Source organism: Lissotriton helveticus, chromosome 3_1 (assembly GCF_964261635.1).
Source record: "Lissotriton helveticus chromosome 3_1, aLisHel1.1, whole genome shotgun sequence".
NCBI classification, from domain to species: domain Eukaryota; kingdom Metazoa; phylum Chordata; class Amphibia; order Caudata; family Salamandridae; genus Lissotriton; species Lissotriton helveticus.
Window position 1 is genome coordinate 1,043,478,412 of NC_136061.1, and position 21,424 is coordinate 1,043,499,835.

Genomic DNA, 21,424 nt, shown 5'->3' on the forward strand with positions numbered 1-21,424 from the left:
CCTAAGACTGTGGACCTTGGAAACGAACGCATGGGAGCATTATATGATGCCGAGGTTAGGAATTTGATGAAGATTGACATTGAGTAGGCAAGTTGGCTAGATATGTTGAAAAGGGAGGACTGTTAAAAGTTAGGCTGACCGTACGGTGTGTACGTGTTTCTGTGCTTTTCCGTACGACTCGCCCTTACCTGACATGGACCGTACGAATCGCGTCCTCATACCCAGGATCGTACTCATCGGGTCGTACGGCATGTGTGCGAGTCGTACGGCATGTGTAAGAGTCGTACGGTTCACGGTTTCAGCCTTGCAATACGTACGGATCGCGACGATTCGGACGGATTCACGGAATACGGATCGTACTACGCGACTCGGACGGACGGGTACGATTCGTACAGAGAGGGCTCCGGATACAAATCGTACGGACGTTTTTTTTCCTGAATCGGAATCGACCCCCTGGTGTTAAAAATAGTAAAAAAATGCTAATGCATCATTTCACTTACTTTTTGGGATGTTTTGCATAATTTCTGTGAAAGGAAATTACATTAATTTTACCCAGGCCTCCAGAGAGCATACCTAGATACATCATTAATGTTGTCATAGCAAATTATTTTTATTATGTGTGCCATTGTTCACTATTTATGGCCAGACTCATTCTGACAAGTTACATTTCTCCATTATGTTGTCACATTGACCAAGATCACACACTGTAGACTTGTATCAGAGCTTCAATCACGTGTGAAAGGCGCAAGCAAATCTAATGTGTCCATTAGTTCCACAAAAGTAAGAAGTATAAAGTTAAACCATGAACAGTAAGCCTAATCTCCAAAATACTGTTTGGCCACCTAGACCAGAATACCAACTAAAGCCGTTTCTCAAAATTAACTGTAAACATAGCAAAACCAGAATATAGCACATTATTTAAGAAAGAAAATCTCACTGAGAAATGAAGTAGCTGAATCCTCTGCACCATTGATGTGGGTGGCGTAACGTTGGAGAAGGGTTCCTGAAAAAACCAAAAGAGGCATTTTATATGGTGAATAATTGTCTGAGGTACACATATAGTTATTAGATACTGGTCTGGTAATATATATATACGCACGCGCGCTGACTCAGGCTCGACCTAAAAATGAACATGTTATTCTGTTAGCACAGATCTGGTGTGGGGTGGGGGCATTGCATGCACCCTTGTCAAGAAAGGAGGTTGGGTTGGTTCATGTGACAAGGCCTAACTGCTATTTAAGCTGAAGCCCAAAGACCCTTTTTCCAGACAGTAAAATTTGACCTAGTGTTCTCGAACCTGGTAAAACTGCAAGTAATCTGAAAAACAAAAGGTGAAGGAGGGCCTAAGGGAGTTTAGAGACCAAACAGAGACACATTCCCTAACTAGACATATGAAACACAAAGGTGTCAAAGGGTCTATAGCAAAATCTATGTGTGGTACATTAAGGGCTAGTAATCACCATCCGCTTCCACGCAATAATAACACTCAATAAAAGCACTATGTGCTTTTTCTTTTAGAAAAGGAAAAGTACATTTATTACGCACACAATACTTCATACTATGCAGTAATTTACAAATATACATGAGGCTGGTGGAAATATCTTAGGCAACATTATATTTGATCCCTAAAGGGTCATGACCCCCAAAATCGGGGTACCCCATGTACAATCCAGCACAGAACAATATAGAGGGTCACTTTACATCAGGTTACTGTTACCACCCTTAAAGGCCAGAATTGCATGTCCAAACACCTCATTCCATCACTGACTTCAGTAACCATAATCCATATGCACATATTATGAGTAATGAATCATTGCCACCATGTGCACACATTATGTATGACTGTCAGAAATAACAACGCCTTTAAATAAAGCCTAGTGAATAACCCTTTTAAGTAAAGCATTATTATAACTCTCACCAAAATAACACATTTGAACAAAGCATTGTGAATACCACTTTTAAATAAAGCATTGTTTGGACATCAACAATGTGTGTGTGACTTTTTTAAACACCTTTAGGCCACATAAACTGTCGCCATATGAACAGCGTCTAGAGCATGGGTACTCATAGTATGGCCCGCGGGACGCCTGCGGCCCGGCAAGCCTTCCTTGGCGGCCCGCTGACCTTGCAGACATCGCACCTGTGTGTTTAAAAAAAAAATTCAAGAATGTCTGCAAACACTGACGGTTGCACCAGCGCGACGGCCGGGGGATTCCAGTGATAAGTCAGAGTGGAGCTGCAGGGACCTAAGAGGAGGTGAAATACAACAAAGCCCCAATAACATGCAAATAGTCTTTTAAAGACCTGTGAAATACTGTGGTGTGGCTGTGTGTGTGCCCGGGAAGCTGTCTCAGGCCAGGCTGACAAGGGGGGGGGGTGAGATGACAGAGGGTGACATAGGGAAGGAGGGAGACCGAGGGAGGGAGGGAGACAGAGGGAGGGAGGGAGACAGAGGGAGGGAGACAGAGGGAGAGGGAGGTAGATAGAGAGAGGGAGGGAGACAGAGGGAGGGAGACAGAAGGAGAAGGAGGGAGACAGAGGGAGAGGGACTGAGGGAGGGAGATGGAGGGAGGGAGACAGAGGGAGAGGGAGGGAGACAGAGGGAGGGAGACAGAGGGAGGGAGGGGAGGGAGGGAGACAGAGGAAGGGAGGGAGATGGAGGGAGGGAGGAAGACGGAGGGAGGGACAGGGAAGCAGGGAGACGAAGGGAGGGAGACGGAGAGAGGGAGGGAGACAGAGGGAGGGAGAGAGACAGAGGGAGGGAGAGAGACAGAGGGAGAGGGAGGGAGACAGAGGGAGGGAGACAGAGGGAGGGAGACAGAGGGAGAAGGAGGGAGACAGAGGGAGAGGGACTGAGGGAGATGGAGGGAGGGAGACAGAGGGAGAGGGAGGGAGACAGAGGGAGGGAGACAAAGGGAGGGAGGGGAGGGAGGGAGACAGAGGAAGGGAGGGAGGGAGACGGAGGGAGGGAGGAAGACTGAGGGAGGGACAGGGAAGCAGGGAGACGAAGGGAGGGAGACGGAGAGAGGGAGGGAGACAGAGGGAGGGAGAGAGACAGAGGGAGGGAGAGAGACAGAGGGAGAGGGAGGAAGACAGAGGGAGGGAGACAGAGGGAGGGAGACAGAGGGAGGGAGACGGAGGGAAGGAGACAGAGGGATGGAGACAGAGGCAGGGAGGGAGACCGAGGGAGGGAGGCAGATGGAGGAGAGAGGGAGACAGATGGAGGGAGGGAGACAGATGGAGGGAGGGAGGAAGACAGAGGGAGGGAGACAGAGGGAGAGTGAGAGGGAGGGAGACAGAGGGACAGGGGGGAGACAGAGGGAGGGAGACAGAGGGAGACAGAGGGAGGGAGACAGAGGGAGAGGGACTGGGGGAGGGAGATAGAGGGAGGGAGACAGTGGGAGACAGAGGGAGAGGGAGGGAGACAGAGGGAGACAGAGGGAGACAGAGGGAGGGAGGGAGACAGAGGGAGGGAGAGGAGGGATGGAGACAGAGGGAGGGAGGGAGACAGAGGGAGGGAGATGGAGGGAGGGACACGGAGGGAGGGTGATGGAGGGAGGGACAGGAAGGGAGGGAGACTGAGGGAGGGAGAGGGAGGGAGGAAGAGGGAGGGAGACAGAGGGAGTGAGAGAGAGACAGAGGGAGAGAGGGAGACAGAGGGAGAGGGAGGGAGACAGAGAGAGGGTGACAGAGGGAGGGAGGGTAGGGAGGAAGACAGAGGGAGGGAGGGAGACGGAGGAGGGAGGGAGACAGATGGAGGGAGTTAGATGGAGGGAGGGAGACGGAGGGAGGGAGAGAGACAGAGACAGATGGAGGGAGTTAGATGGAGGGAGGGAGACAGAGCGAGGGAGGGAGGGAGGGAGACAGAGAGACAGAGGGAGTTAGACAGAGGGAGGGAGGGAGGGAGACAGAGGGAGGGAGAGAGAGAGAGGGAGGGAGACAGATGGAGGGAGACAGAGGGAGGGAGACAGAGTGAGGAAGACAGAGTGAGGGAGACGGAGAGAGAGATGGAGACGGAGAGAGAGAGGGAGACGGAGGGAGACTGAGGAGAGGGAGACTGAGAGAGAGAGGGAGACAGAGAGAGAGGGAGTGAGACAGTCAGAGTGAGTGAGACAGAGGGAGACAGGGAGAGAGGGAGAAAGAGAGAGAGAGAGAGAGAGAGAGAGAGAGGGAGAAAGAGAGAGAAAGAGAGATGTGAGGGAGACAGAGGGAGGGAGACAAAGGGAGGGAGGGGAGGGAGGGAGACAGAGGAAGGGAGGGAGGGAGACGGAGGGAGGGAGGAAGACTGAGGGAGGGACAGGGAAGCAGGGAGACGAAGGGAGGGAGACGGAGAGAGGGAGGGAGACAGAGGGAGGGAGAGAGACAGAGGGAGGGAGAGAGACAGAGGGAGAGGGAGGAAGACAGAGGGAGGGAGACAGAGGGAGGGAGACAGAGGGAGGGAGACGGAGGGAAGGAGACAGAGGGATGGAGACAGAGGCAGGGAGGGAGACCGAGGGAGGGAGGCAGATGGAGGAGAGAGGGAGACAGATGGAGGGAGGGAGACAGATGGAGGGAGGGAGGAAGACAGAGGGAGGGAGACAGAGGGAGAGTGAGAGGGAGGGAGACAGAGGGACAGGGGGGAGACAGAGGGAGGGAGACAGAGGGAGACAGAGGGAGGGAGACAGAGGGAGAGGGACTGGGGGAGGGAGATAGAGGGAGGGAGACAGTGGGAGACAGAGGGAGAGGGAGGGAGACAGAGGGAGACAGAGGGAGACAGAGGGAGGGAGGGAGACAGAGGGAGGGAGAGGAGGGATGGAGACAGAGGGAGGGAGGGAGACAGAGGGAGGGAGATGGAGGGAGGGACACGGAGGGAGGGTGATGGAGGGAGGGACAGGAAGGGAGGGAGACTGAGGGAGGGAGAGGGAGGGAGGAAGAGGGAGGGAGACAGAGGGAGTGAGAGAGAGACAGAGGGAGAGAGGGAGACAGAGGGAGAGGGAGGGAGACAGAGAGAGGGTGACAGAGGGAGGGAGGGTAGGGAGGAAGACAGAGGGAGGGAGGGAGACGGAGGAGGGAGGGAGACAGATGGAGGGAGTTAGATGGAGGGAGGGAGACGGAGGGAGGGAGAGAGACAGAGGGAGGGAGGGAGACAGAGCGAGGGAGGGAGGGAGGGAGACAGAGAGACAGAGGGAGTTAGACAGAGGGAGGGAGGGAGGGAGACAGAGGGAGGGAGAGAGAGAGAGGGAGGGAGACAGATGGAGGGAGACAGAGGGAGGGAGACAGAGTGAGGAAGACAGAGTGAGGGAGACGGAGAGAGAGATGGAGACGGAGAGAGAGAGGGAGACGGAGGGAGACTGAGGAGAGGGAGACTGAGACAGAGAGGGAGACAGAGAGAGAGGGAGTGAGACAGTCAGAGTGAGTGAGACAGAGGGAGACAGGGAGAGAGGGAGAAAGAGAGAGAGAGAGAGAGAGAGAGAGAGAGGGAGAAAGAGAGAGAAAGAGAGATGTGTGTATGCCGAGTCTGGTGGCTCAGTGGACGAAGGTGTCCGCTGCAGGGACCTGTGTTCAACCTCATGGTCATAGTTATTTTGTTGCTTTAGCCCCGCCACCTCCCCCCTGACCCCGCCCCCCACCGGTGCGGCCCTCGGCCACAAACCACACTGTAAATTTGGACCCCGAGAGAAAATTCGTGAGTACCCATGGCCTAGAGGGTGTGGCACTCCCAGTTGTAGAGATAAAGTTATAGCCTGGAGAGTGCTTGAAAATAAATGGAAAGTCTAGAATAGTCCTAGTCTCTCTGACCCTTCATACGTAGGGTCTGTGCTTCTATGAAAACTTTCTTAGGATGGGGCAGCTGCACTCCTGCAGCCCCCCCAACACACTTCTCTGTTGCCGTTGGTGGTGCTGCTGCCATCCTGGGGCCACCACATTAGTAAAAACGTTGGGCTTCTGCAGAGCCCCACAAGACATCATGGGGAGCTCCCTCCCGGGAAGCATGCATATTTATTTAACGGCTCCAGCTGTATTCTTTATAAGCTGCTGCACAGCCTTGAACAATGCCGCTTTCCTTTTTGTTTGCTTTCTTTTTTTATTTTCTTGGGGCTGCCCTGTCCCACTTGTGCACCTCACATGCCTTTTCCATCGGGGGCAGCTCGAGGAGCCCACCCCCAGTTGCCCCGCTCACTCCCCGCATGAGTAGCATCTTCCCTAGTTGCAGCAGGAGCTGGCAGCTCTTCTGTCCTACCCTCTTCTCTTTGCTTCTGTGGTGGGCGCCCGCTGCCTCCAGACACAGGCATGGGAGCGGGGAACAGGCACTCCCCCTGCTCCCGCTTGGGACCCGAAGTTGAGATGCCGGGCCCCTCTTCCTCTTACATAAATATTAATGCCTTGTGTGGGTTATTGATTATCATATGTAAATGGATTTCTGAATCGAAGTACAGGTTCACTGATGAGTTTAGCTGCTGCATTCGGTCAGTAGAGAAAAAATATGATTCTTTCAGGGGATTCTCAGGGGACCGCAACAGAGCTCTCCAACCTTCAGTGATGTCAGAGGCCAAGAGATAGGATCCCGGGTCCCTTTCTGGCTTCTCGAGGCCACATCGGTGCTCCCCAAGTCTCTTTTTGCTGGTGGGGTCCCTAAGATGGGGTCCTGGGCCCCCTTCTCATAAAAACCATCACAGGGGTTGGGATCACATCCACAAAGAACATCTATCCCTTTGCCAATTTTATGGTCTGATCACCTGTTAATACAGTTCTATATCCCTCGCGAAACTCTTATGGCAATGTTCAAAAGTATATATGTTGAGTTGGCAAACAGCCCTGAGCAAGTCTGTCCCGAAATTAGAAGGTGAGGTTTGCCCATCCTATCTTGCATTTAGGGACTGGATAGACTCTATAGCAAATACTTTGGTCCCCACAAGTGTTGCTAGACCCCCGCGTGCTAGAATAAGCAACAGTTGGTTTTTGCCTGAACTAAGAGAAATGAAGAAGAAATGTAAAAAAACAGGAGAGAAAATGGAGACACCAATATGACGAGGAAAATAAAAAAGTTTACAAAATAATGTTAAAAAATTATCTCCATGCAATTCAAAGGCCAGATTGAGTGATTTTGCTGATAAGATCAACCAGGCAACGCACTCTTCCAAAGACTTGTATGTGATTGTTAATTCATTCCAAAAACCCGATGTTGAAGGGAAGCGTCCTCCTTCTTCCAAGGAGCGGTGTGAGCAGCTGGAAATTACTTCCAGGGTAAAGTCCGACAGATTTATGACTCTCTAGCAGTGATACCAAACTCTCCGACCACATCGAAAGTTAGCGCCACAGTCATGAAGACCGCAGTAGAACTCTCATCATTCCCGAGGTTGACTGAATCCGATAGTCTAGGGGCAGCAAGCTTAGAAAAATCAGGATCACCCCTTGATACAGCCCCAATGAGCATTCTGTTAAAAGGAGGAGAGGCCATATCTTCTGCTCTAATGGCCTTATACAACTCCTCACTGGAGGTGGGCTGTGTTCCCAATGCATAAAAGCATGCAATTATCCGGCCTCTGTTAAGCCTCCTTTGCTATGCCTATTTCACTGCTTCCGGGAATAAGCAAAATCTTAGAGAAACTTTTAAATGAAATTCTCTCAAACTTTCTGGAAACCAATAATCTGTTGCATCACACACAAACAGGCTTTCGGCAAGGCTGCAGTACGGAGACAGCTCTTACGTTGACAACTGAGGACCTTAAAATGACTCTAGACCATGTAGGGTCCTTTGTGCTCATTCTTCTCGATTTGAGTACAGCTTCGGATACTGTCTCACACTCAGTACTGCGTGACAGGTTGGAAGCAATAGGGATTTCAGGGACAGCACTAAAATGTCTAACGTATTTCTAGCCAAAGGAGGTTTCAAGTGAGCAAAGGCCTTTTCTCGTCAGAAACACATAAGCTGGAATGTGGAGTACCGCAAGGCTCTTCTTTGAGCCCTACTCTCTTCAAAATATATGTTCGTCCTCTCTCTGACATCATCTGCTTCTATGGCTTCACAATGGTATCCCACGCAGGTAACACACACATTGTCATCTCTTTGTCACCTGATAGCAAGCCCGCCTCTAAGAAACTTACTACATGCATGGAAGAGGTGGCTAGCTGGATGGCGGTAAGCCGTCCAAAGTTGAATGGGGACAAAACAGAGGTGTTGTTGGTTGGAAACAAAACACTTAGCTCTGGGACCAACTCCTATGAGCCCCTTGTTTGAGAGAGTCCCCTGTTCCTAAACTTGAAGTTAAGAGACTTGGCATCACCTTGAACAAAGATCTGACCATGGTTTCCCAGCAAAGTAGTTGGCAGGCATGTGCTTCGGGCTGCTAAGATTCCTTAGGATAACTCTTAGTTGGTTTCCTCTGGAGTGTCAGAGGATGGTGGTCCAAGGCCTAATTCTTTCATGCCTGGACTATGGCAACTCCTTGTATCTGTGTAGCCCAGTTTATGTCATAAAAAAGTTGCTGGTCACTCAATATGCAGTAGTACGAGCCTTACTAGGTGTGCAAAAATGAACTCTGCACACCCGGCGGTCGTGCAACTTCACTGGCTGCTGATCAAAAAAAGAATAGAATTCAAGTCCCTATGCATTGCTCATAGGTTAAAATACTCAACAGGCACACATATCCTTCAGCACCTCAGTACACCACACACAGCCCCCAGAGCACAGAGATTAAACAACCTCTCCCTTCTTGACAACCCAAGAATTAAGACAGCATGAGCAGGAGGTCGCTAACTTGCCTACCTCACTGCCAAAATATGGAACACTCTTTCTTTTCAGCTCAGGTCAAAAAATAATTTGGTAAGTTTTGGGAAGCAACTAAAAACCCACCTCTTCTGATAATTTTCAGATTACATTCTTTTAGATAACCCTGTGTTTCAGTTTAACTCCTTCTTTCAGTGACGGGAAGCCCATTGTTGGGTAGCTGTGTGCTCAAAAAGACTTTTTGCCATAACATCCCTGGGTCTCTGCAGCTCTGGGGAAAGGGCCCCATGCATGCCCCCTCACAGGGTTAAATAATAAAAAGGCTTCTTGCGTAGCTCCCCACGCCCTGAGCTTCATGCCTTCTGTGTCCTCGCTGGTAGGGGTCACTGATCAAACCCTTCTCCCTTCGATATCTTGGGCCCCGTTGGGCCCTAGTACGGTTTGACAGCTAATTGATAGATACTGATTTTTCTCCTCACCCCTTCCTCTTCAGGAGCTGAGTGTAGCATAGATAATTGCTACCTTTGTGTGGGGAGCCCTTTGTTCCTGCTGCTGGAGATCAATGTAATTACTTTGGCCCAGTACGTTGACAACAGCTTGGGCTCCGATCCAGACCTGAGCCAGAGTAATACGACAATATTGGATGACCCCAGGGACGGCTCCTCGGCTATGGCTGAGGTGCGTTACCCCACTGCTGAAACGGGTCAAGCAGAAGAAAAATAAAATTACGATAAACCCATTTTATTTTCATTTTAATTTTTACTGCCAAACAGCGAGTCTAGGGCAGGGCCCTGTCACATCAGCTGCAGGGGGGGTGCGAGTGGTGGTTGGCACTGAAAATGTGCATGTCAGTCAGACTGGCTGGCCGTCCACGGTCGACCAAACAGACATGTGTACTTGGATATCTCCAGGCTGTTCCTTGGAGATATGCTCAGGGCACAGACTCCCACTCCCTGTCTCCCTGTTGGAGCATGAGACCTGCCCGGTCCACCCCATCCCAGCACTGCTCTCATGCTGGGAGTAACAGCATGACAGCAGCATTGGGATTGCGTGGGGAGTCTGGGAGCCTGTGCTCCTAGGTATTGGATTGCTGTCAGCATAGGAGCAGTGAAGTAGTGTGGGAGCAGAAGATCACGACTGCATGCAAGAAAATTATAAGTGTATTTTTTTACCCCCGCGCTGTCCTCCCAGGTCTTATTTGCAGCAGCCACCGCTCAAGGAGCCATAAGATACAATCCTGGAACTTGCAGATCTGATCTGGGAGCATGCTTTGCCCCATGTTGATCTGTCACAGGAGTTTGCAGGCCAAAGGGAAGCGAAACTGTACTCGAACGCAGATTTTGCCATATGTCTATAATAAAGTGTCACAGCAGAAAAGACAACAAACCACACTGACTTTCCCTACAAGTGCCCATTAATATTATAAGGCCTACCCCAGGTCAATATGTAACTCTCAGAGTCCCCGCTTTGCCAGGCTACCTTTGTGCAGTTATCGGGCTGTGAACAACACTAGTCTCACTTGAGCAGCCCTTACATGTGTGCACACGCATGTCCACGGGTAACCAGCAAAGTGCCCCTTACCTTTAACTTAAATGGTGGACACTGGCCGCCACCATGCGGAGTCCATTTACCATGTGTTTACCGTGGGTAAGTCACCAGTTGTGGGGCTCACCCACAATAAAAAGGCTAAAAAACAGGTGATCAAAAAGCAAAACATCCGAGGGGATTACATGGGCAAAACCTATTTCATTACCCAGACCCTATTTAGGCATTCCACTGCAGTTCACCAACACAGAAGCCAAGAGCATAATTGTATTAATCCTTAATATCATTATTATTTGAAGTCAGCTCACACCTCGAAGCATCAATCTAGTTACAAAAACCTAACTTTGGATGCTGTCCCTCCTTCCATTGTGGTTTCTCTGTTTATTTAATGTTAAAAACTGTTATCGGGGGTTGGGTGAGTTGGGGGTTCGGGGTTATGTTCTGAAATGCTATTTGGATCGCTGGTTATGCTATGTTGTATCCATTGTAGCTCCTCCGGGGTACGGAGTGCTACGTTGATGTGCGGTCACTCAATAAAAAGAGTTGTTAAAAAAAAAAACTGTTATGGACATGAAGACTTCCAGACACTGAAATGATCCATACCATAGATGGGTTCACTGTTGCTCTCTTTTATGGATTTATCCCTGAACTGAACACCGTTTTGGAGCATAGATGAGGTGCAAGGTTTCTTTTATTCACTTAATGGTTTTCTTTAATGCAGATTCACCACACTTTGCATTAGTGAGCTTTCCTTATAACAATGCACAAAAATGTCTGAGTGCGATATTTAGGTAGCAGTAATACATAGTCACAATGGTGATGTTGGAAATGCTGTGGCCTTTACGAAAAACATGGGGCAAACAACATGGAGACCAAAAATAAATTAGTGATATTAATAATAATAATAATAATAATAATAATATCTCACAGAGATGAGACAAATACTTTCTGGTGTGGTTTGGTTTCACACAAGATGGTATGTTCGGCCACACAAGCTTTCCTTGGGGAAAATGCAAGTGCATGCACCGACACAAAGAAAGGCATTTAGCCCTAATGCCAATCAAGTGCTGGCCTCGGTCCAATACCCGCTGAAAATTAGTATCTACCGTTAGAAGCACCTCCGGGTCTGATGCTCCTGGGTCGCTGAGGGTAAATACATTCCTCAACGATGTCCTTAACAGTGACGTGATCTTTCATCCACAGCCCCCGAGGCAAATAATGTAAGGAAATAAATCCGAGTTATTTCAGTCAATCAAATCCATCGGAATTATGGTAATGTCGGAAATAGTTACCAATTTTAAGCGCTCGTCGCCTTTTATGCTATTTCTGTGAGAATATCACAGAAAAATAACTTGCAACGGCTGAACAATCACTCTTGGTGTAAAACGTGAACAAAATATCGATTCTGTCTGAAACTCTCGGTGTCATTCAGGTTGGCTCCAAAGTCACAGCTGGTGAAACGAAATGGGCCGTTTTGCTACAATAAGCCCGGTGACACGCTCCAGCGCGCGCCATTTGTTTCTGAGCATCGCCGTCTGCATTTAATTACAGGACAGAGTTAATGGGTTTACAAAAGACAACGAAAAAGACCCGTTGCTTTTCTGAGCCCTGCTCATGTCGCAGTGAAGAAAGACTATCAACGAGCGCTCTATTATTTCTATTTTTTTTTATTATGTTGGGAATAGAGCTGGCTTTGGGAAGGGGGTCTTCTGTGCCCTCTGTGCTCGCCACGTTACTTCTGGAGGAGGAATTATCTGCGGCACGCCAGCACCTGCTGCCGCCAATGGAACCTGAAAACCTGAAGCAGGTGTGCACTGCGCATCCCTAATTCGTCTCAGATTTAGAACTAGGTCATCCTATACAGTAGAGTCAGGATATAGCGAATCAAATCTAAAATGACATGGAACCACACACCGAGACACCAATGGCCGCCATTTAAAACAAGCATTTGCAATGCAATAGGTCTCGCATTAATTAAGTTTGAGCTATTGGCATTGCTAAATATTGCAACACCAATTGCAACAAAAGTCTATAAATTGTAGGCCAAAAAAATGTGTATTTATTTTTGTAGCAATGGTGGCATGCTGCGCTTTTGATGAATATGTTTAAAAGTAAAGTGCGCCATACTGCGATTGCTACAATAGTTAATTGTGGAGCATTAACAATTGATGTGTGCACTGATGGCTGGTGGTGTGTGTGCCTGTAGAAATTGTGGCTGGTGGTGTGTGTGCCTGTAGAAATTGTGCACTGATGGCTGGTGGTGTGTGCCTGGTGGAAGTGTGCACTGCCGGCTGGTGGTATGTGTGCCGGGTAGAAGCGTGCACTGACGACTGGTGGTGTGTGTGCCTGGTGAAAGCGTGCACTGACGGCTGGTGGTGTGTGTGTGCCTGGTGAAAGCGAGCACTGACGTCTCGTGGTGTGTGCCTGGTGGAAGCGCGCACTGACGGCTGGTGGTTTCTGTGCCCAGTAAAAGCGTGCACTGACGGCTGGTGGTGTTTGCACCCGGTGAAAGCGTGCACTGACGACTGATGGTGTGTGTGCCTGGTGAAAGTGTGCACTCATGGTGTGGCTGTGTGTGTGGTTATGTGTGTGGTTGTGTGTGTGTGGTTGTATGTGTGGTTGTATGTGTGGTTGTGTGTGTGTTTGTGGTTGTGTGTGGTTGTGTGTGTGTGTGTGTGGTTGTGTGTGTGTGTGTGTTTTTGTGTGTGTGTGTGGTTGTGTGTGGTTGTGTGTGTGGGGTTGTGTGTGTGGTTGTGTGTGTGGCTGTGTGTGTGGTTGTGTGTATGGTTGTGTGTGTGGTTGTGTGTGTGTGGTTGTGTGTGGTTTTGTGTGTATGGTTCTGTGTGTTGTGTTTGTGGTTGTGTGTGTCATTGTGTGTGTGTGGTTGGGTGTGGATGTGTGTGTGGTTGTGTCTGTGGTTGTGTGTGCTGGTGGTGTGTGTGTGTGTGTGGTTGTGTGTGTGGTTGTGTGTGTGGTTGTGTGTGGTTGTGTGTGTGGTTGTTGTTGTGTGTGTTGTGTTTGTGGTTGTGTGTGTGCTTGTGTGGTTGTTTGTGGTTGTGTGCGTGGTTGTGTGTGTGCTTGTGGTTGTGTGTCTGTTGTTGGGTGTGTGTATGGTTGTGTGTGGTTGTGTGTGTGTGTGTGTGTGGTTGTGTTTATGGGTGTGATTAGGTGTGTGTGTGGGCGTGTGTGTGGTTGCGTGTATTTATGTGTGTGGTTGTGTGTGTGGTTGTGTGTGGTTGTGTGTGTGGTTGTGTGATTGTGTGTATGTGTGTGGTTGCGTGTGTGGTTGTATTTGTGGTTGTATGTGTGGTTGTGTGTGGTTGTGTGTGTGGTTGTGCATGTGGGTGTGGGTGTGGTTGTGGTTGCGTGTGGTTAATGAGTCGGGTGCGTATGCTGGTGCTGAAATGCCAGTTAGTCAGCTGACATGTCAGTTGCAGCAGCCCTCGTGGTTGATGGCCCTCAGGCAGAACAATTCAAAGTTCCTCCAAATGAGAAAGAGGAGGAGGGAAGATACCTGGCACAAGGTGAGCAGGGTCACTGATTGCTGCACCCTCCATCTCTTTCACTAATTGACTTGGGCAAGAGCTGTCATGGCACAAAAATCTCAACCACAGCCAACTACCACCAGCATCTCGAGCAACACCCTATAGAGAATAATAGGCATCGTGTTGATCATATATGGGTACACAGCCTTCAGGACCTTTGGGCTGAACAGGTGTCAAGTCAGTGCTAATACATATATCTCACAAGCAATCGGACTTAAAATTGTTCAGTCGTATTCTCCATGGCTACTTAGAGTCGATCGCATGTCCAGCAGAGGTGGAGGACTTGCTATTATATTCAAAGACACGTTTAATTGTCGTGCCACACTGACCTCGCTATCAGACTGCGAGAGCATGGCCTTCTCCCTAGAGTTCTTGCCTACGAGCACCTTCTTCGGTCTGCTAATCTACCGCCCCCGGGAGCATTAGGGCAATTTCTCCCTAATCCATCCACCTTAGTTGCCAATATAGCACTGGCTCCAGCCAATTTTACGGTACTCTGTGACTTTAATATTCATCTAGATGACCCCTCCATCCATATAGCCAGTGAACTATTATCTAGCCTCCTGGCGATCCAACTCAAACAAAAAGGATTTGCCTCCACACATGTTACGGGTCACCTTCTTGACCATGCATTTAGCAATTTGCACAACCTTGTTGTAGGCACTCCTACCCCACTCCCCTGGACAGATAATGTTTTGATCCCCCTAAATTGGGAGACTGTCGTGCTATTGCCCCCCCCCCCGCATCTCCCCTCAGAGAGCAGCACCGACTCTGGAAAGAAAGTGGTTGAGGCTCTCCCCCAATTGTATGACCATAGCTCTTGATAACAAACGACCGCTGAGAGATCCTAATCCTAATCTGGCCAGTAGTAACTTCAACGCTTGGATCCAAAGCTCCCTTGACCTAGTCCTCCCTAAGGAGCCCATTTACAAGAAAAACAGACAGAAAACAGCCCTATGGTTTTCCCCTAAATTGAGGGACTTAAAGCAATCATGTCGGAGACTGGAAAGAAGTTGGAGACAGAATTTCTCAGAGACTAGGAAAGTGGAATACAGGAAAGCGATCCGGCTATATAAATCAGAAATCAAAAATAAGTACTGCTGCACACTCACCCAAGGAGATTTTTCGCATTGCTAAATCACTTATCACCCTACCTCAAAAACCTTTAGTAACGGAAGGAGCACTTACACGGTGTAATAATTTGGCAATCTTTTTTCACCAAAAGATCCAAAATATCTATATGTCCTTTCCTAACACAACATCTGAGCCCATGGTGACCGCTACAAGTAGCTCTAACGTCATTTCCAAATGCTCGTTAGAGCAATTTCCCCCTCTAGATGGGGTTTTACTGGATTCGATCATCACGAGAGTAACCTCAGGCTCTCCATTGGACCCTGCTCCCCCGCAACACCTCACTTCAGTCATTAATGCCATTGGCCCAGTTATCCTTGATACTCTGAATTCCTCCATCACCTCTGGTATGGTACCCACAGCTTGAAAAGGCAAGATGGTTAGGGCCCTTCTAAAGAAACCCAGTTTGGACCAATACAATCTGGCCAACTATCGTTCAATTTCCCTCCTCCCTTGGCTGAGTAAGCTGGTTGAGAAGCACATCAACACCATATTGGTTCACTATTTGGAATCCAATGAGCTGTTGCATGACTCTCAAACAGGCTTTCGTCCTCAGCATGGGACAGAAACAGCCTTATTAGTAGTAACAGAGGAGGCAAGAAGGTTACTGGACCAAGGAGGAACAGCGACAATCATCCTCCTGGATCTCAGTTCCGCGTTTGACACTGTTAACCATAACATCTTAGCCCATCGACTTAAAAGCATGGGAGTGTGAGGCACGGCACTGACTTGGTTCCAGTTCTTCCTCAGCAACCGCTTCTTCCAAGTCTTTGAAGGAGATGTGGTGTCCTCCTGGTTGCCTCCCAGCTTTGGGGTTCCTCAGGGCTCTGCCCTTAGCCCCACGCTTTTTAACATCTACATGAGTCCCCTGGCAGAGATTGTCCTTCCATTCGGCGTTAAGATCATCACCTATGCAGACAACACTCAGTTAGTGGTAGCATTTAATCAGTCTGAGGGGTTGTCTAGCACCCGAGGTCCTTGCCTTGAGGCGGTGGCCGAGTGGATGGAACTCTTCTGCCTCAAGCTTAATGGGGACAAATCGGAGATTATGTTCCTGGGCAACCCTCCGTCCTCCATCCCGTGGCCAGTATGCCTGGGCCCTGCTCCACCTCCGAAGGCACAAATTAAAAGCCTTGGCATGTGTCTGGACAGCTCTCTTGATTTAACCACCAGGCCACCAAGTTTTCAGCCACGTGTTATGGACTGATGAGAATATTGCAGAAAATCATTCCTCTCCTCCCCTTCCAGGTGAGACGAATTATGGTACAGGCCCTTATTCTCTCTCGCCTTGATTATGGGAACGCCCTATAACTCGGTCCTCCTCAATTCACCATTCACAAACTGCAAGTAACTCAGAATTGTGCAGCTCGCCTCCTTCTCCAGATTCCGCGGTGGCAATCTGCTAAACCAGCATTGAGGAGTCTTCACTGGCTCCCTATTCTGGCTAGGATGCAGTTTAAAGTTATGTGCCTAGTTCATCCACTCCTTGGTCACCCCCTATTTCCCTCACAGAACCCTGCGATCCAGCTCCTTATGCCTGGCCGCCCCCAAGAAAATTCGAAGATCCAGATGGGGTGTACACTCCATTTCGTTTAATGCTGCAAAGATCTGGAACACTCTTCCTCTCACTTTACGAAAGGACAACAACCTCTTGGCCTTCCGGAAGCTCTTAAAAACCCACCTCTTTAAGACATTCCCTTAACATAATGGCTTTTGCTTTGCTCTACTCTTCTATCAAACAGCGCTGGGAGGTCTCAGGGTAGCCATGTGCTGTACAAGTACAATTTCATTCATTCATTCAGATGTCATGCACAGGAAGAAGGCATTCTCTGTCTTCATCGGAAGATTGCTATTGCTCTGGTGCCCAGTGTGCAATGGTGACACAATGTTTACGCAATCCTCTACCTGTTTAGGAAGTTTTCAGGGGCTGTCAGACCTGTGTTAGAACTGCCATAGGAACTCTATTCAGCATGTACCTTTCAAAGCTGTGACAAGCCAGTCAATTATACCAATGGGGTCTCCAGGAGACACTTTAGTGACATTGGGTTTACAGGACACCTACTTCCATATGCTAACACATCAGGATATCTCAACGGTTCCTAAACTTTTTTGTAATCAAACTCATTTTAAAGACACATTCCCGCATTCATTCTGTCTTTATCACTGTGAAGATACACCAAGGTACTGACAGAAATCATGTCCCTAGAGAACCATGGTGGGTGAAAGGTGGGCATTATGAGACACAAGATACCAGACACATTTATGAGATGCTAAAGATATTTGTGTTCCTCCTAGAATGTGGAAAATTCGTCTTAAGTCCCATAAAACATGAGCAGTTTACAGCAGTCATATTCCTATATATCATTGAACTTGGTACTTCAAGAGTTAAGGCTTTCATCGTTCCAGCTCTAACTTAAGACATTTTGGCAAAGACAGAATCTCCTCGTCTGGAAATGACTGTGGATCAGGTCTTGATGCTGATCAGTTTTTTCTCCGATGTGCATCAGTTAGTTATTAACCTTTTTTCACTTTTGTCCTAAACTTCCCAGGAGCTGAAATGCCCTTTAAAGTTCTCTAGCAAGGAAATGTTTTAAGAGAGCCAAGTCAGATTTTGTTATAGTGTTCGTAGAGAAGCCCGACATGCATCTATCTAACTGCTGCTCCATATCAAACGTCTAACATTTTTCTAAGCCCGAGGAAGCAGGAATGATGCACCAACTCCAAAGTTACAAAATTAATTACAATCTATTTAACCCATTTCGGACAGGATAAAGCCCCATGGGCTGAACTGAGTATGTAGTGACTATACTTTTGCAATCACTGATTGAGGCAATAACACAGCCCTGACTTTGATAATCCTTTTGTAGGCCTTCTACAATATAGTTTACCTGGCACCAAGACTGGATTTTATACCTCATCTACTGGACTGAAACAGAAACAGGTTTCACCGCCAATTCATTTTCCTGCAAAGTCCAGACCACTCTTGCACTAAGGATTCTACATACAAGTAACACAAGGGCTGCCTGCTTACAAAACACTGCAGCCATCTGATGTAAATGTAAGGAAGAAGGTAGCTGCATTGGCTTCTGGTTCATCAGAAAATCACCTTTAATGCCCTTGTGATGATTTTTTGTGTGAACATTTCAAGTGTCTGGTATCTTGTGTCTCATTCGCCAGAAACGTATCACTCTCTTCTGTACTATCTTCCCTCCTGCTTCCACCATCAAAGTAAAAACAACAGAGAGTTGAGGTCGATCATTTTCAATAGAAGCAAAGGATTTATGGAACAAACATTCACAAACCTTACATACAACTGAAGATCTCCTGAATTTCAGGAAGAAGCGTAATACGTTAGCACAAGTTGCAATTCCAGAAAGCATTTTTGTTTTCAAAAGGGTGCATAACAATACACTGAATGGCAAGGTAGCAAGCGCTATATAAATGCAATTGCAATAAACTGCCAGTGGTGTTAATGCCCTTGACCCATCCGCAGACAGTTTTTTGTTGTTTACAATCACATCAGTCTCCAGGAGGTCAGGTTCATAATGCCCTTATGACTCTGGTGCCATAGATATGGACAGCCATGGCTTTGTGGCTTATGAATTCACCCCTTTAACAAAAGATGATGCTTGCCTCCCCGTTGCCAGTAGCACTCACCTTGGGTGACTTTGAAGCGTAGATCAGTCATGGGGATCTGATCACTAAGTAAGGCATACACATCCACCAATCTCAGAATTTTAAGACCTTCATTTGGGGCTCTCTGCAAGGCAGAGTCTTTTGTCTTATAATGTCACGGACAGAATTTGTTTTTGCAGGCCCACTCAGATCGATCATCGCCCCTTCCTCCACCCCCACATTCACTGCCCCTGCCCTCATGTGTGCTCAGGATCACAGGTCCCATCATTTTTGTTATGCACTTCCATCACTGTCAATAACTCTTTGGTTGCTATGTACAGGCCTCGAAGATTAATTTTTTTTTACCAGTCACCCACATCAGAGATTTGTGACAATAACAGAATTGCTGTTATTAGGGCTGCAGTGGTGCTCTTTTGTGTCTAAGTTCAATTTAAAATCAAAAGCATGAAATTGCTACAGTGGGAAAAGAGGCATTGTGCTGGACCCTATATGATCTTTGGATCAACTAGTGACTGATGAAGTACGACTATTTATGGGATTAGAGTGGGATGGGGGGTCGAAACGTATCCTCGGACTCATCTCTCTGCTCTGTGCCTGTTGTCATATTGTGGCTGGGGAGTGGGTTGGGCGCACGTGAGCAAGTACTGGCTTTTGTTTATGCTTCTTTTCTTTACATTTCTGTTTCCTTTTGTATTGGCCCTCTGAGTCATGTATCTTCTATCAAAATCAATCAAATCTGTTAAAAAAAGAAAATGCCACAGTGGAAAGGACACACCATTTAAAACAAAAAATGCTTTTTTTTGTTCTTATAGACAACGTGCTTTATCAAAAAACTGTTTTATATACAATTATAATTACACAATGTAACCTGATGTTTATTTCACTGATCGCAGAAGCCCATGCTGCGATCTGTATCCGTGGTATGCAGATGACACTGAGGGGCATACTAGCAATGAAATGATGGAGCACAAAGCTGTGCCAAATTTGGCAGCGCTGCACTCCGAAATGTCCAAAACACAGGGCTGCGCCGTATTTATAACAATACAGTGCATCCCTGTGTTTTCTCTAGTGCTGGCTCTAAAATTAGCTGCCAGCGCTAACGTAGGCACCCCTGCACAGTGGTTCATGGGTGCCTTCCCACACATAAACAATCCATAATGGTGATTTGTTACTTCTATGTGTACTGCTGAAAAGCCTTGCATAAAAAGTTGCAGTTTGAAACGAGATGGGTAAAGTTCATGGAGAGCAGAATAAACAACGACAATGGAAATACATCAGTACATCTTAGCTTGATTGCGCGTTGCAGAATTGGTGGGGGGCGGTAGCATGACGGACAGTGGTGACTTCCATCATAGAAAATATGGTGTTTTTTTAGCTAATTTGAGACCTATGTAACAAACATTAGAAAAACACACTTCTACACATCATAAATAATTGATCTAAAAACAATAGTATTATGTCAGTGTACTCGTGTGTAATTGAGTGTAAAAAATACGTTCTGCACGTTATTATTGATGAACAAAAATGTAAGCACCCACAATCCCCGACATGTGTGCCTGATGATGTAACACGCAATTCAAAATCATTTTCTATATTTTATGTTCCTGTTTGCAAAGAGCATTTAACAATAATTTTTTTTTTAAGTGTGCTCAGCATACCTATAGAACCACATTATTTGAGTTGATTCAGTGTCACTCAAATGTTTGGGTAAGTGACTCGTCCCTAAAATACTACACATGGTGTCATTGCTCGTTTTGCTTTTCAGAAATTGGTCTCTGATGTTGCCTCCGTATCATGAGAAGCAAAATCACTGAAGTTAACACGTTAAAAAAAATGCGGTGCTTAATTTTGATAAAAATGAAAAAACACCAACTTTTATTCTGGTCACCCTTTGGTTTTTCTTTCTCTTTCAATGACATTATTCAACACCTGCAATCTACAATTACAAACCTCCACTAATCCTGGCTCTATGATTTAGGTTCCTAACTGCATTGTCACTGCATCTTAGTGCAAACTTTGCAAATCAGGACAGTTGTTTTTCACCACTTTTCACCACATGGTGGCTGCTGTGTCCATCTTGTAGTTGCTGACTAGGGCTTTAATACGAGTGCCCCATGCCTTGGAGGAGGACAGTTGGGTATTACATGTGACATCCGAGGTTCCTTTAGAAATGAGGAAACATGTGGGACTTGGAAATTCTGTTTCAGATTCCACCGGTTGCTGCTCAGCTTACCCACTCCCCAGTATTTGACCAAAAGACTCCACATGATTGCTGTAAGTGGATCTCTAGCTCAAAGATACAAGTTCTGAGGCGTTTTCACAGGTCTCATAATTCCGATAGGGGAAGCAATGTCTGGTAACCAGCCACCATCGGCAGTGCTTAATTTGAACTGGTACTTGCAAGTGGTGAGTACCAGCATTAATTTTTGGGGTCCGGCATTTGTTTTTCCTTAACAAATGTTGATCTACAGCAGGAGAGAGAAAAACAGAAAAGCGGGAAAGAGGGAAGAAGAGCAAGACAGAAAAACAGAGAGAAAGCAGGCAGGGCCGGACTGGCCATAGCTGGCATCGGGCAATCCCCCTGTGCGCCGCACGGTTGGAGGCCAGTTCTGGGCCCCTGGGGGCCGTTTTTGTTGCAGGGCCGTTTTTGCAGCATAGTTGCAAAATCGGCCCTGTAACAAAATCGTCCGAAAACCCGCACCGGCAAAGAGCTCGGCGGCACCTCCAACCACCCGAGTGGGGAGGGGGGGCCGGCAAGACTATGCAACCCTGGTATTCTGCACCCTGACCTTCAATAGCACTGACCTTTGACTCCTAAATAAAACGTTGGGCAGCAGCACTTATTCTTTTACAAATCAAG

The 21,424-nt window shown here is 47.6% G+C and overlaps 1 protein-coding gene across 1 annotated transcript in view; it reads right to left on the reverse strand.

Moving 5' to 3' along the window:
• Positions 1 to 21,424, reverse strand: part of MYO3B (myosin IIIB) — a 2,563,893-nt gene that overhangs the window by 1,718,493 nt on the left and 823,976 nt on the right. The window contains exon 8 of the mRNA XM_078681588.1: positions 938 to 1,003. Coding sequence (XP_078537714.1) covers positions 938 to 1,003 — 66 coding nt within the window. The remainder of the gene's footprint in view (positions 1 to 937; positions 1,004 to 21,424) is intronic.